Below are 14,263 nucleotides of genomic sequence, written 5' to 3'. Positions count from 1 at the left end.
AGAATAATTTTTATTATTATCTCTAATATATCTTCTCATGTGAATGTCATTTGAACTTGAAGCGTGTACAACATTTGCGCATTCTATCATGTGCTGAAATTTTATCAATAAATAGGATTGATATGATTCGATCCTCGATTGTCTGATGTAAGAGGCTCTGATACCATATCAAGAAACCAATTGAATTGAAAGTCCAAACTAATAGTAAAGGCTCGAAATAATTTTTATTATTATCTCTGACATCTCTAACTAATCTCCATGTGTAATCTAAGTTAGCGTTAGTATCATAAAAATTCTTTTGCGGAGTTGAAGTTTATCCTCCATTAATAACAATAAAACTAAATTTACATTTCAAATGAGGTAAACATGAAACTAAATTAACAACAAATTATCTTCCACTGTTAAAAATTTGGAATTGTTTTATTTACAAAACATGGTAGCTTTTATATTTGAAATCAAATTTTTTTTAGCAAAGTAACTATAAGATTAGATTTGTACTTTACACCTATACATATATTAAAATTTAAATTCGAAATCTCCAAGTTTTTATACCGTTCAAATTAGTTATCATTATTTTGTTTTTTTTTTTATTTGTAAATTTCTAGTAGGAAAGAAAAAAAAAATATTAAAGAAGACAAAGGCACCTCATTCTTGGGCAAGAGAGGGACCCTCAAACATTCTCTTTGGCAAGCGTGCTAAGAAATAATCTCATCCACCAACTAAATTTGAGGCATCCAAATATAAATATAAATATAAATGTTTTTTTTTTTCTATTGTTATTTTATAAAGTGATTTAATTATGAAAGGAATGGTTAATTCAACCCTACCCTCTTTTCTTTCTTTCTTTCCTAATTTTAGGTTGTATTGGTAGCCGATAGGTTCCTTTCCATTCTTTGAAATGCATAATAACAATTGGGGCATATGTAGACTAATCATCCTCCTTGTCTTTATAGTATGTCTCTTTTTTTCTCATTCTTTCCACTTCAAGCACACAATTGTTGCACTATCCTTTTTTCCTCTAAACCCACCAACTTCATTCTCAATCCTCATAATTAATTCAAAAGGTACGTTTTTTTATCTCGCTGTATATATGGCATAAGTTTCGATGGTAGTGATGTGGTTGAATATTGTAGATCTCTGAGTAAGTCTGTAATGAGATAGAAAAAAAATCAAATTAGGGGTTAGAGACGGTTAACCTACTCTGATGCCTAAATAAGCTTTTAAGGACAGGATGAAGATGAACATAACGATAAACTAAAGTTGTGAATAATAAGCTAATGATTGAATGTGTATCTTGGAGGTTGTCTCACTCTATTTATCATGCATCTGATTCTGGAGCGTGTAGGTATATGTGTCACCTATTGATAGACGAAATCGTATCCACTAAGCGGGAATCTGTTTACTTCAAACCCACTAGGTCCGTATTGGCAGGATCAAGGGCAACGTGCCAACATACTAATCTCTGGTCGGATTCGATGCTCTGAATCGTGTCATGCAATTGTGGGTGATTGTGTTGTCTTTTGTGATGGTGCCATATGGATCCTAGCTTACGGGTGATCGTATGCTCTTTCCTCATGATGCCACGTAGGGTAGACTATATTCGTCTGATATCATATGCCCCTCCAGTTTAGGGTTTTACATTCTTTAGGACAAGAAGAACTTTCTTTATTTATACCTTGGAGAACCTTGCTTTCAATTTAGTCGTTTCGGGTCGAAAGGCTCGAGCCTATTTTGAGGAGGCTTGTATTTATGCCTTTTGTTTTAGCTATTTAAAAAGGCGGGCTAATGAAAAGTATATGCGTGCTTTCATCGATTTAGTTGCCCATCTTTTAACCTACCTTAAATACAGATGTGTCAGGGCACGTGCATCTATGGAGAGCGATGTTTGAGCTGACGTCTGTCTATCCCCATTTGCCATATGTTATTGATGATGTTGTTCTTAGCATGTGTGTCATGAATAGTTAATGTTCATTGATCATTACTTCTTGGTAATGATGATAGTCGTCTCTTCCGTTTCTCCTTGAACCCTATAAAAGGACAAGAGGTTTGGTGGGTTTCTTTTTACTAGTTTTTTGTCAAATGTTTCTCTCCTAAGTTGTTTTACTTTACTTTTCTAAAAATCTGGTGAATTTAAACATAAGTTTTCTTAGTTTTAGCTTTCATTTTGTTTTCTTGTGTATGTTGTTTCAGAGTTACGGGGTGTTTTGGTTTCTTTGTCCATTGTCATGGCTCCTATAAAAAGAAAAATCCCAAGAAACCTTCTAAAACTGATAAAGCATCCGGGAAGAAAACCAATCCTCCAACCGAGGAGCAACCTTCATTGTTGTCTCAAGAAAAGTTGCATTTTTTTTATTCCTGGATATCTTCACCCATAGTAGATGGATGTTCATCTCCCCTCATCCTCGTGTAGGGCAAATACGGGCCAAGATAGCTTTTTGGGTATTATACCCATCATGTAGAGTTGGGAAATGCAATTTTGCTCATAGTATTATAGATTTCTTGCTAGAGTTTACAATATGTCCCGCTCAAATTTTCCATAATTCTTGGTTAGAACTTTTAACCTTTACGAAGATTTCTTAGGATTTGGGGATTGCGTTGAATGGGGCTATTTTCCATCGAATTTGGACTCCGAGATTGAGGTCTACATATGATCTCATTATTTGGAAGATGTGTAAGGATAACTTTAAGGGTTGATGAAGTTGTTCATTGTTGATCCAAATAAGAAGGCGGTGGGTAACACTATTGTGGTGGTTTCTCTTTTCACATTGATTAGAACTCAGTTCCTAAAGATTCTCTTTTCGTAAGGGAATCATTATGGCTCCTAAAGATTCTCTTTTCGTAAGGGAATCATTATGGCAATAGGACCATCGTAATGGATGTTATGGATCCCAAAGTTGTGTTTTTTTTTAACAGACTCATTATAGCATTGTAAAGACTGTTCTAGAGGGTGTTTGTTCACCTTTTGAAACTGATATTTGCTATTTTATTCTAAACAGCTCAAAAGATAGAGTTTGGTAGAAAGCATTAAACAGCAGCTGATAGCTGATTGAGAAGCATACTGCTGTTTCTAGCAACAACATTTCGTAGCTTTTCATAACCAACAGCTGCTGTTGCTTTTTTCTTCAATGAAATAACCTTCCAATTAATTGTAAATACTCCCTAGAAGACATGCTACTTGAATTTTTCTAGAAAGGAAAACCAACGAAAAAAGCAGAAGAACAACGAAGAATTAAAATTCCATAGCCTCCAATTTCCCTTCATGTTCTTTATCCCATTTGTCTCTGCTTTTTCTTTTGGGACTGCCTGGTTTCAATTTTATTGTGTTAATAGCTAATGAGTCCAAAATTGATTAGAAAATCCATTTCCACCATGGAATGGCCCTTGCGAGTTAGGACTGATTCATTTTTCTTTTTCTTTTTTTTTTTTTAGAAAGATTCAGTTATCATTTGATAATTTTCTTTTCATTTCAAATTTTAACAGGTTCCGAGTTCCCATCTAAATTAACTTTTTTTTTTTTATTGTAAAGTGGAGGAGAAATTCCTTTACGGTATGTTTGTTAGAAGGGATATGGGAGGTGGGATGGGGATAAAAAAACACGAGTTAAGTTATCTCGTATTTGTTTGGGAAACAGAAGACTGAGACAGATGAGGGATATGCCTCTTATCCCCTCAAATCCTATACCCAAGAATGGGATGGTATAAAGAGGTGGGATAAGCTCATACGATTTTAATAGGATGGAAAAATCCATCTTATCCCTCAAATTAATGTTATGTAGTTTAAATAAGGTTAAAATAGTAAAATGTATTATTTTATCCCACATACCAAACATTGAATAATAATTCTCGATTATCATATTTTTATCCTTTTTCCCAACCATTTATCTTTATCCATATCCCAACCTTTATCCTTATCCCTATCCCAATAGAATACCAAACACCCCGTTAGTATTTGACCATATCTTGGATGAAATGAATGATAAAAACACAAACTTTATTGAAAATTGGAGAAACATGGTTTGATTTCAACTAAATAGGCTAACAATTAATAAAACTTGGGATGTAATGCGTTAGATTATTGTTTCTATTACATTTATATAACTTAATTTTTTTATTGACTAAAATATCATTTTACATACTTTTTTTTTTGGTAGAAACAAAAGCAACATTTTACATACTAATAGCAACATTTAATTAAAATTTTACCAAACACTAATAATCAATCAGCTAATAACAAACAACAAACAAACAGTAGCAGCAAAAAGTAAACAAGAACAGCAAACAGGCCCTTAATCTACTAGTTAAAAACAGCTTCTTCAAAAAATTACTTCCTAACCATTACCATGGTGGGAATAATTCCCCCCAAAAAAGCTCCATTCTGGGGTTGAACCCTAGTTAAGAGCTACCTTCTTTTTCCTGCTGTTCCTGAATTTAACTTTAAGCAGAACGGAATTTGCGTAGAACTTAAGCTAAAACAATATCAAGAAATCGATTCTGTTTTTTTTTTTTCTTTTTTTCGAAAATAAGAGACGTGGAGACCCATGATATTTCTCTACTGTACAAAAAAATAACTGAATACACTTATTCTTTGATAAACAAAAAGAACTTGTTAACAGTAGGCAGCACAATACACATATTTCAAACATGTCGTCCAGTTCTGATTTCTTTTTTCTATACAGAGAGATATAACCTTTAAGCAGGTGGATTAGCAGATGTTGGAGTTTTAGAAAGTTCTGCACACTTACTTGTCTCCATTGATTCCAAAGATGCGAACCTTATGCATATTTGGGAACTTGGCAATTACAAGCACTATCACTGCAAGTGTGTTCAAGAACAGCATTGGATGTTGATAATCCGTTGTGTGAGAGGCTATCAAATACCTGACAAAGAGAACACTCAACAATAAGTTTCCAATACATTTCACAATATCAATCCAATAACCGCACTTGCTCAATTGTCCTAATCCAGAAAACTAATTAAGCACTGAACTAAGGCTACATCAAAATTATATGGGTCAGGAAATGGGGGCAGAGATAGTCTAATACATATCTATTGATACTTATAAAATTGATCATTTTTAACTGATTCAAACAGTATATAACTGGTTATCCAGAACTTTAGAGGATAGGCTGATATGGTCATCATATGAGACCAGAAAAAGCAGTCATAACATAGATTCACAATAAGAGCTCATACTTTATATAGGTCATTAATTATTAGAGTAAGGGCCAAGTTAAGAATGGTGTTGGAGGCTTTGACCAATGACTCAGGCAATTTTGACTGCAAAAGTTAACAAAATCCAGATTACTAAAACAGAGAGACAGCTAAATATCATGATGCATCAATGTAAATGTGCGACATTCTTTCAGTCAAGCTTGCAACCGAAGAAAAAGGCCAAATTATTGGCATAATGGCATGTCATAAAATTATATGCAACAAGGAAATTAAAGTTTTTATATAACACCATCCCCTCCATTGCTTTTCATTGATTTATTTGTGCATCTCAAGAACATGTTGGTTTGGACAATAAAATGCATCTTCTTTTTCATCATTGCCATACAACATTAGGCATATATTTCAAACCAACAACTAGCAAAAATAGTTCAGAAAAGAAAAAAAGAAAATCAAAAGCAACCAATCGATAGGGGTGCAATACGCGACTTCATGAGATTTAGTATGAATCATTCAATTCACTTAGATCATATTTAAAGCTAACTGATGCAAGATGCATGACATTCGTCCACGCAATTTGACAGAACAAAAGAGCATCTAAGTTGATGGCAATCATGTTATATTGCATATATTTACATGCTTATTTAATTGCTCATAGAAAGTTTGGCAATCAACTCAAATCCGGTTTTACAACAACATCCAAGTCTCGGTCCAAACTAGTAGTAGGCTTAACGGATTCCTTCTTTCAATTCATTACAGTTCTTTACAGGATCCTCTGAAAGATTTAATAATTTAAGGTCGTTTTCAATAAATTTTGTCCAAATTAATAAAATCAACTCGGATTTTACTCCATGAGCAAAAAAATGTGATGTAGAAGTTCAAGCTTTGACAGCTAGTACTGGGTTACTTTGTATCATTATTAAAAATTAAAAATTACTTTGTCCATGCATTTTCAAGGAATCAATCCTGCCAAGAAAAACAAATGGAAGAGTGAAGATACTCACGTAAATTCAGATAGAGAGTTGGAAAAAAAAAAAGTAACTAAAAAAAGGCAATTAGTTGTACAGCAGCTGCACAAAAGCATATACTCATGTAATATTGAAGCTTCGGCTTGAAGAATATGATGATCCCAATTTGTCAAGAGATGCCATGATAATGATATTCACCAATACATATAATCACCATGCTAACCGCAATGATTAAAACCTTGTAGTGATAGAAGCAAAAGAAAAAACACAGAAAAATATTGCTCAGCATGTAAAATTTGAAGATCAAGAATGCATAGGTAATAAAATTAGAAAGCTGCAGTTGTAGATAGACAAACATTTCCATAAAATGAAATGATAAAATCCTAAAAGCTTACAGCACAACAGGAACAACAGTTAGGAATTTTCTGTTGCGAGTAAGCTGCTTTCCATTGTCCATCTGTTCCCACCAAGTTAGGCTATTATAGATCCCCTGGTCTTCAGCAAATGGTGTTCCTTTCTTCCAGTGAAAGCAGTGGTAAGTGACCTACAAGGTGAAAAATCCAGTCAATTATGATCCATATAGCTACGAAACAAGTCAGTAATAGCAACATATGTTCACCATGAAGAAATTTGAACTTAAATGAAGTTCATCAGAGTGACTGAAGGGTAAAGAACAAGATGAACTTCTGGGTCTGCTTGGATGAAAGTATGAGAGGTTAATTAAAGGGAGGGGAGGGGAGGGGAGGGAAGGTTATTTAGTTAACCTGGTGGGACTGAGATTGGGGTTATTTTAAGATTTTCTAACCTTCATTTACCCTCCATTTAACCCTTCACCTCCTATTAAACTCCTTTCCAAACAAGGTTAGCTAAATAACCTCCCTTTAATTAACCTCCTCTAACCCCCAAACAAGCAGACCCAAGTTATGTAAAATGCAAAAGAGCAGAATCCAATAACTATAAATTGCAGCTACATCACCATAGTTTGTAGATCCTAAAGCTCTCACAAGTCACAATAATATAAAGCAGACATCTGTTTCTATCATAAGAATCTAGATGTCCACTATTGCTATTTCCCAGTGCCTCTGCTAGAAGTTGGATTCATAGTGAGGAACACAGCACAGAGATCACATAAATATAAGAATATGGAAAAAACATCAACTAGAGAATATATATATACAGACATCAACTTAGTCCCATTATCTTACAGGTGCATCTAATGCCCTTCAGAACCTAAAAACACAGGGCCATTTAGGAACATAGACAACTAAACGTAAAAACTTGACATCATATACATACCATATAATGAACAGTTTTTCTCATTTTCATATGAAAAAGATCAGGTAAATATGATAAATGATCAAAGGATAGCAAATGTTGATCATCATTTAGTAAGATAGATTATATGCAGATAAGCCTTGGGTAGCTAAGTCTCTCAGAATCATACAATAAATCTGCCAATAAATCCTAAGCATAGCATCATGGGACCATAATATTAATAAGTTTTAGGAAGAGAGTATTACTATCACCGAATCCACTCAGTCAAGCAAAACAAGCAACCGTTTTGGTAGCAAGACAAACAAAAACTTCATTCAGGATTTATCTCATCACATTATCTTTTACTTGGCAATCAAATTGTCTGTCTTGACTGAAGTATAAGTATAATAGAAGTATACCAAACTAAACTCATCTAACATAATTAAGGTTTACAAAAAGTAATGATCATAGAGAAACTCCCATGTGCATCTTCCTTTGTGAATAAGAAAACCCAAATAAAACTTAAACCAAAATACGCAGCAGAAAAATTCAAATTCAAGCATTCAACAATATAAACGACCCACGCAACACAGGAGAATCCAATTCCAGCATAGATAAGCCACACAATCAAAACTCACCACTATTTCACTGATATTCTTTCTTTCTTCACTCTACAAGCGTCTTTTTACAAAAAGCAAAACCCTAATCAGCAAAATATTATCTGCTACATCCATCACTAACATATATAAAAACCAGTAGCGCACAAAAAAAGACAGGTAAAATGAAATGCATGAAGTTAGAGGGAAACGAAAGAGCACGTACACAGAAGTGGGCGAGATTGACGACGGTCCAGGCCATACCGGGAGAGCAACCAGAGAAGGAGAGAACGACAAGCCAAGAGAAGAATAGGATGAGTATATAAGTAGTCCATACACCTGGATACATGAACCACTCGGTGTTCCTGTTCAGATCCGCCGGTGGCACTGCCTTCACATAAAGATTCGCCATGCGTCTATCTCCTCTTCTCTTCGATTTTGGAATTACTAATACTTATCAGGCGCTGATGATTTAGCAAGCTCTTCTTGCTAGGGTGATTATGCTTTTCAGTTGATAGATAAGCTGGTAAAATCAATTCTTGAAGCAAGGATTTTAATTTAATGGTTGAGCAGAAATTGGTTGCCAAATCCAGTTTTGTGTTTCTTTCGTTTTTGTATAAATTTAATGGCGAAAATTAGTTTTTGCCTTTTTTTACTAAATCATCCATTAGTTGTGAAACTTGGTACTGGCTTGCGAAACGACAGCGTTTGTTCGGTCCTATACCTGCACGGAAAGCTACATATAACCGATTGGGCAAGACAAGTAGGCAAGTGCAAAGTTAGGGTGTGTATAGGTTCAAGTTAACATCGAGCCGAAGGATATCGAATCAAAATATATGGATCGCTTCAGTTTAAACCGAACAAATTGAATTTAATTAAGAAATAAAAATCAGCATACTAGCTTGAGATATATATATTCGTTAGGGCTGGATTAGATAAATTGGGAGGTTGAGATAAAATTTATAAGAAAATAAATTAATATAAAATAATAATTTAAATAAATTTATAGTATATTTCTTGCAATTTGGACTGCAAAACTATTTATTAAAGTTTTATATTTAAGATGTTCTAACGTACTATTTTCAATAGATAAAATATTTAATCCATACGACTGAAGTAAACCTACCATTGGGATGGATAATACGTGAATGTCAGAGACTCATAGATAGAAATTGGGAAGTACAGTTAAAACATGTTTTCAGAGAAGGTAATCAGACAGCTGAATAGATAGCAAACTTCACAGACACATTTACGCTGGGTCACCACGAGTGTGGTGCGCCTCCTGCAGGTCTCCAGCGCATTCTACTCGAAGATCGGCAAAGCCGAGGGACGACTAGAATGATTGTACATTATGATTTATTTTTGCTATTTCTTTCTTTTTGGTTCTTGGGCCTAGTGCCTTCCTTCACAAAAAAAAAAATATAGTTGATCATAAATAAGATTTTAATAATTTTAATTTTAAAAAACTTCTTTCAAAAATAACAACTATTATAGAAATAGTTAATAATATTCTATAAGTAATATATGTATTTAGAAATGAATCTAAGTTTTTTTATATAATTTAGGATTTCAATTGGAGTAATAGTTTCTGTATCTAAAATTTTTGGGTCAAATGCATGAATATCATAATCAAGTACAAAACAACTAAGTCATATCACTAAATCTAATTCTTAATATGTCATTGTTCTCTATATATTCTGATTTTACATCATAATTTAAAAATTCCAGACTTAAATTCATAAATCATAAACCCTAGATAATAATTTCTAGACTTCTAATTTATAAACTCTAATCCTTAAAATATAATAAAAGTACTAATTTTATTAGTTTGACATAATCCAAACTCATAACTTGACATAGTTGTAAATAGTTTTTAAAATATGAATTTTTGTGTAATTTTCTCAAAATTTTTCTTAATACTTTCGATTCTAACAATAAATCAAGCCCATTTATATCAAATTATTCTATATAATTAAAGCTGAATGTTGAAATGAACAGTAAAATTGAATTGATTGCAATTGCAATTTGGATTTTTTCTTTCCATTTGCGCCTTATTTAGTTAGAAAAATTACATTTCTACCTCATTCAAAACGACATCACTTTTTTTATGACATTTATATAATGGGTAAATTATACCTATGGTCACTGAACTTTACCATTTTAATATTATGGCCACTTAACTTCAATTCTTAACGGTATGGTCACTGAACTTAACACTTTTTAACATCAGTAGTCAGTCAACGCCTCAAAACGACCGTTGACGCTCCAAAAATAAAAAATTCGAAGATTTAATGATATTCTGAAAAACTTTAATTCTTGAAAATTTTCATCTTGAGGTTATTTAGGTGTTATTTGGTTAGGAGAGAAAATCAATTTTTAGAGAGAGAAAGCTCCAAAAAAATGTGATTTTGAAAAATAAAAAATGTGGTTTCATGGTAATATCGTTTTGAACAACTTTAATTGGGTAAATTACACCCATAGTCACTGAACTTTACCCATTTTCACATTATGGCCACTTAACTTCATTTCTTCCTGGTATGGCCACTCAACTTTACACTTTTTAACACCGGTGGCCACTAAACATCTCAAAACGACCGTTGACGGCTAAAAATAAAAAATCCAAAGCGTTAATGATATTCTAAGGAACTTTAATTCTTGAAAATTTTCGTTTTGAAGTCATTTGAGTGTTGTTTGGCTAGGAGAGAGAAAGTGAATTTTTAGAGAGAGAAAACTCCAAAAAATGTGATTTTCGAAAATAAAAAATGTGGTTTCATGGTAAATATCGTTCTGAACAACTTTAATTCTTGAATATTTTTATTTTGAGGTCGTTAACAGTCATTTTGAGAAGTTAGTTAAAATTGAGTGGCCACTGGTGTTAAAAAGTGTAAAATTCAGTGACCATACCGGAAAGAAATGAAGTTCAGTAGCCATAATGTGAAAAAGGGTAAAGTTCAGTGGCCATGGGTGTAATTTACCCAACTTTAATTCTTGAACATTTCCATTTTGAGGTCGTTAACGGTCATGTTGAGGAGTTATTTAAGGTTGAGTGGCCATCGGTGTTAGAAAGTGTAAAGTTCAATAGTCATACCATTAATAATTGAAGTTCAGTTGCCATAATATTAAAATGGATAAAGTTCAGTGACCATGGATGTAATTTACCCTTTATATAGCACACGGTACAAATTATAGAGTAAAAACAATTTAGAGTCATTGTCACAACACATACAGTATGGGGAAGATATATACGTGTTAATTTTAAATGCATTCACACCATAATTTCGGGTAAATTACATCCATGGACACCGAATCTTATCCATTTTAACATTATGACTACTAAATTTCAATTCTTAATAGTATGACTACTAAACTTTACACTTTTTAACATCCGTTGTCAATTATTTAATTATCATATTGCATCTTCCAAACAAGTTATCGATAAACTGAATCTGTTTCGTATATTTTTAGTTGTTATAACTATATTAATAATACAATGAACATTTTAGACAATTTGATAATAAGAAAAAAAATATAAACACACTAAATAAACATTTTATATGGGGTAAACTTAATTGTTAGCTTTTTTAATTGTTTTTTTTATACAATTATAAATAACATATTAAATATTTTAGACATAATTGATATTTGTTTCGATGTGATAATTAAATAATAGTAAGCCATTATTTTTAAATTGTCGGTAAAGTAACAGTAAATTTGATTTTCTTTGCAAACTTTAAAAATAAATTTATACTATTTTCGTACGATTAGAATCAAATCTACACTTCTTGAAAATATTAAGGTCAAATTTGACATTTATCCTTTAAATAAACAATAAGAAAATTCATCTTAGAATTCTATTTCGGTGAGCCAATAACTTAATCAACATTACCGATGCTAAAGATGATTACCTAAAATAATTAGATTCATATTTGTACAAGTGAATTAAATAAGTTTTTATCTAATATTTAGATAGGATTTTGATTATTATTTGTATAATTGTTTTTTTTTTTTTTTTTGGAAAGAAAAGATGAATCTCTATTACTCAGAAACCAGTTCTTGGTGAATTACAGGAACTAAAAAAGCCGGAATAGAAAAAGATATAAACGGATTAGCATTGGAATACGCCGCTCTAGCTATTGTATACGCAGCAATATTCGCTAATCTAGGACGATATGAAACCCGAAATCCAGGTCTCGCTCTCAGAAATTCCTTATAATCTTCAATCAGAACCCCAAAAGAAGTGAGGTCAGTTCTTGCTCCGTTCACCCCCTCAGCTACAATCTTCGAATCTGTTCTAAAACAGACTCTCTCCTGCTCCAGATCCGAGCTCCACAGAAGTCCTTCTCTAAGCGCGAGCGCCTCCACAACCTTGACTGGTTGTTCGCCCTTTGTGAAACTCGATTTGCAAGCAATAAACTCGCCCTTTTCATTTCGGATCACTACACCCCATCCATAGCAGTCAGATTCCGCGAATATTGCAGCATCCATGTTGCAGACCAGTCGGCCCGCCTCAGGTCTCATCCAGATGTTTCCGGAGAACCCTCTCGATGCCTCACCCACGACAGCTACGCTTGAGCCCCTGTGAGCAGCCTGTGGAAAAATTGAACAATCCGCAGCAATTGACGAATCGGTCAGGTCAGTATTATCTGTATCTTGCTCGAGAGAGGCGGAAACGATGTTGCTGAATCCATCGGTGGTTCATGCATCATTGATAATTGCTGTTAATTCTAATCAAGGTGCAGACGGGAGATTTGTATAATTGTTATTAGTCATTATATTTATTTTAGTAAATGTAAACTTCTCATAAAATTTTGATATATAGTTGTCTCTTATGTATTTTTAGTACTCATTCCGTCCCATTATATAAGTCGTTTTAGAAAATGATTTTTTTCCCAAAATATAAGTCGTTTTGGTTTTCGAATAATCTTTAGTTTAGTTTTTTGGTCCAAACATTAATTTTTTTTGTCTTGATCTACATTAATTGTATTTCTTAATTTGTGTGAAAATCTCTAAAATCACTTATATTATGGGACGGATATAGTAATATTCTTATTTTATTTATTAAAATGATTATGTTTTTTTAAATACCCGAAGCAAAGCGAGGGTTTCATCCTAGTTGTTCATTAAATAAAAAAAAATCAAGATTAACAAAAAAAAAAAAATAGTTTATCATCTTCTAAACTTTTTAGTTTATTTAAATTAAATAAAAAATTTAAAATATATTGGCTATAAATTGTTCAAACCTAGTACAGTAAAACCTCTATATAGGAATACTCTATATAGGAATTAGGGCTGTAATCGAGCCGAGCCGAGCCGAGCTTTGGCCTGTTCAAGCTCGGTTCGCTATAAAATTAACGAGCTCGAGCCGAGCTTGCTATAAAACTAACGAGCCGAGCCCAAGCGAGCTTTGGCTTGCTCAACGAGCTTGAGCCGAGCTTCGAGCTTGTTTCAAGCCTAAAATCCTCTTTTGGACTTAGTTCATTAAGAAAATTATCTAACCATGAATTGTTTGTGAGTAAATTCTTAATTATATTTGTGAAGTTTGCTCGCAAACAACTCTTTAATCGTGTACATAAACAAGCTCACAAGCAAAGTTCGTGAATAAATAAATAAGATGTTTACAAATAGTTCGTCTATTACTCATTTATTATGTTTGTGAACGAACTCATCTAATAGCAAATGAAATAATATTAAGTTTAGATATTTGTGAACGAATACAAAACTATATAGTTTTCTACAAAACTAAAATTTGTTCATAAATGTTCTAATCGAGCCTGCTCGCGAGCTTTCGAGCGGAGTTTTGGTCTGCTCAAGCTTGGCTCATTTACGAACCGAGCCAGTAAATTGTGTTCACGAGCGGCTCATTTACAAATCGAGCCGAGTCGAGGCGAGCTTTTATCGAGCCGATCACCGAGCTGCTCATGAGCGGCTCTGTTCATTTACAGCCCTAATAGGAATAACCTCTATTTTGTTATAAAAAAAACTCGGTCCCAACTTGGGCTAGTTATAAATAGGAATAACCTCCCAAACGTTATTTGTTATACACTTTTCAAGTCCCACCTTTAGAAACTATGTCTCCATATAGTAATAATTATATATTTATATATATATATATATATATATATATATATATATATATATATATATATATATATTAAGAATTTAAACTAAATTATAAAATATATATAAAAAAACTATTGAAATTATCTATGAGTTTGAAACTCAAGCTGCAACTTGAAATTATAAATATTTAGTATTGTCATTGTGTTTACATTTTTCT

General features: G+C 32.9%; 1 protein-coding gene across 1 annotated transcript; it reads right to left on the bottom strand.

Annotated features, from left to right (window-relative positions):
* Positions 1-4,564: 4,564 nt before the first annotated feature.
* Positions 4,565-8,624, bottom strand: LOC136217462 (uncharacterized). The gene is made up of 3 exons (XM_066004062.1): positions 8,213-8,624; positions 6,532-6,680; positions 4,565-4,876 (listed from the first exon to the last, which is right to left on the bottom strand). Exons 1-3 carry the CDS (start codon positions 8,396-8,398, stop codon positions 4,738-4,740), a joined length of 474 nt encoding a protein of 157 aa, XP_065860134.1. The 5' UTR covers positions 8,399-8,624; the 3' UTR covers positions 4,565-4,737.
* Positions 8,625-14,263: the final 5,639 nt, after the last annotated feature.

This window comes from Euphorbia lathyris, chromosome 2, assembly GCF_963576675.1.
Source record: "Euphorbia lathyris chromosome 2, ddEupLath1.1, whole genome shotgun sequence".
Lineage (NCBI taxonomy): Eukaryota > Viridiplantae > Streptophyta > Magnoliopsida > Malpighiales > Euphorbiaceae > Euphorbia > Euphorbia lathyris.
This window is presented reverse-complemented; position numbering and strand designations above follow the sequence as displayed.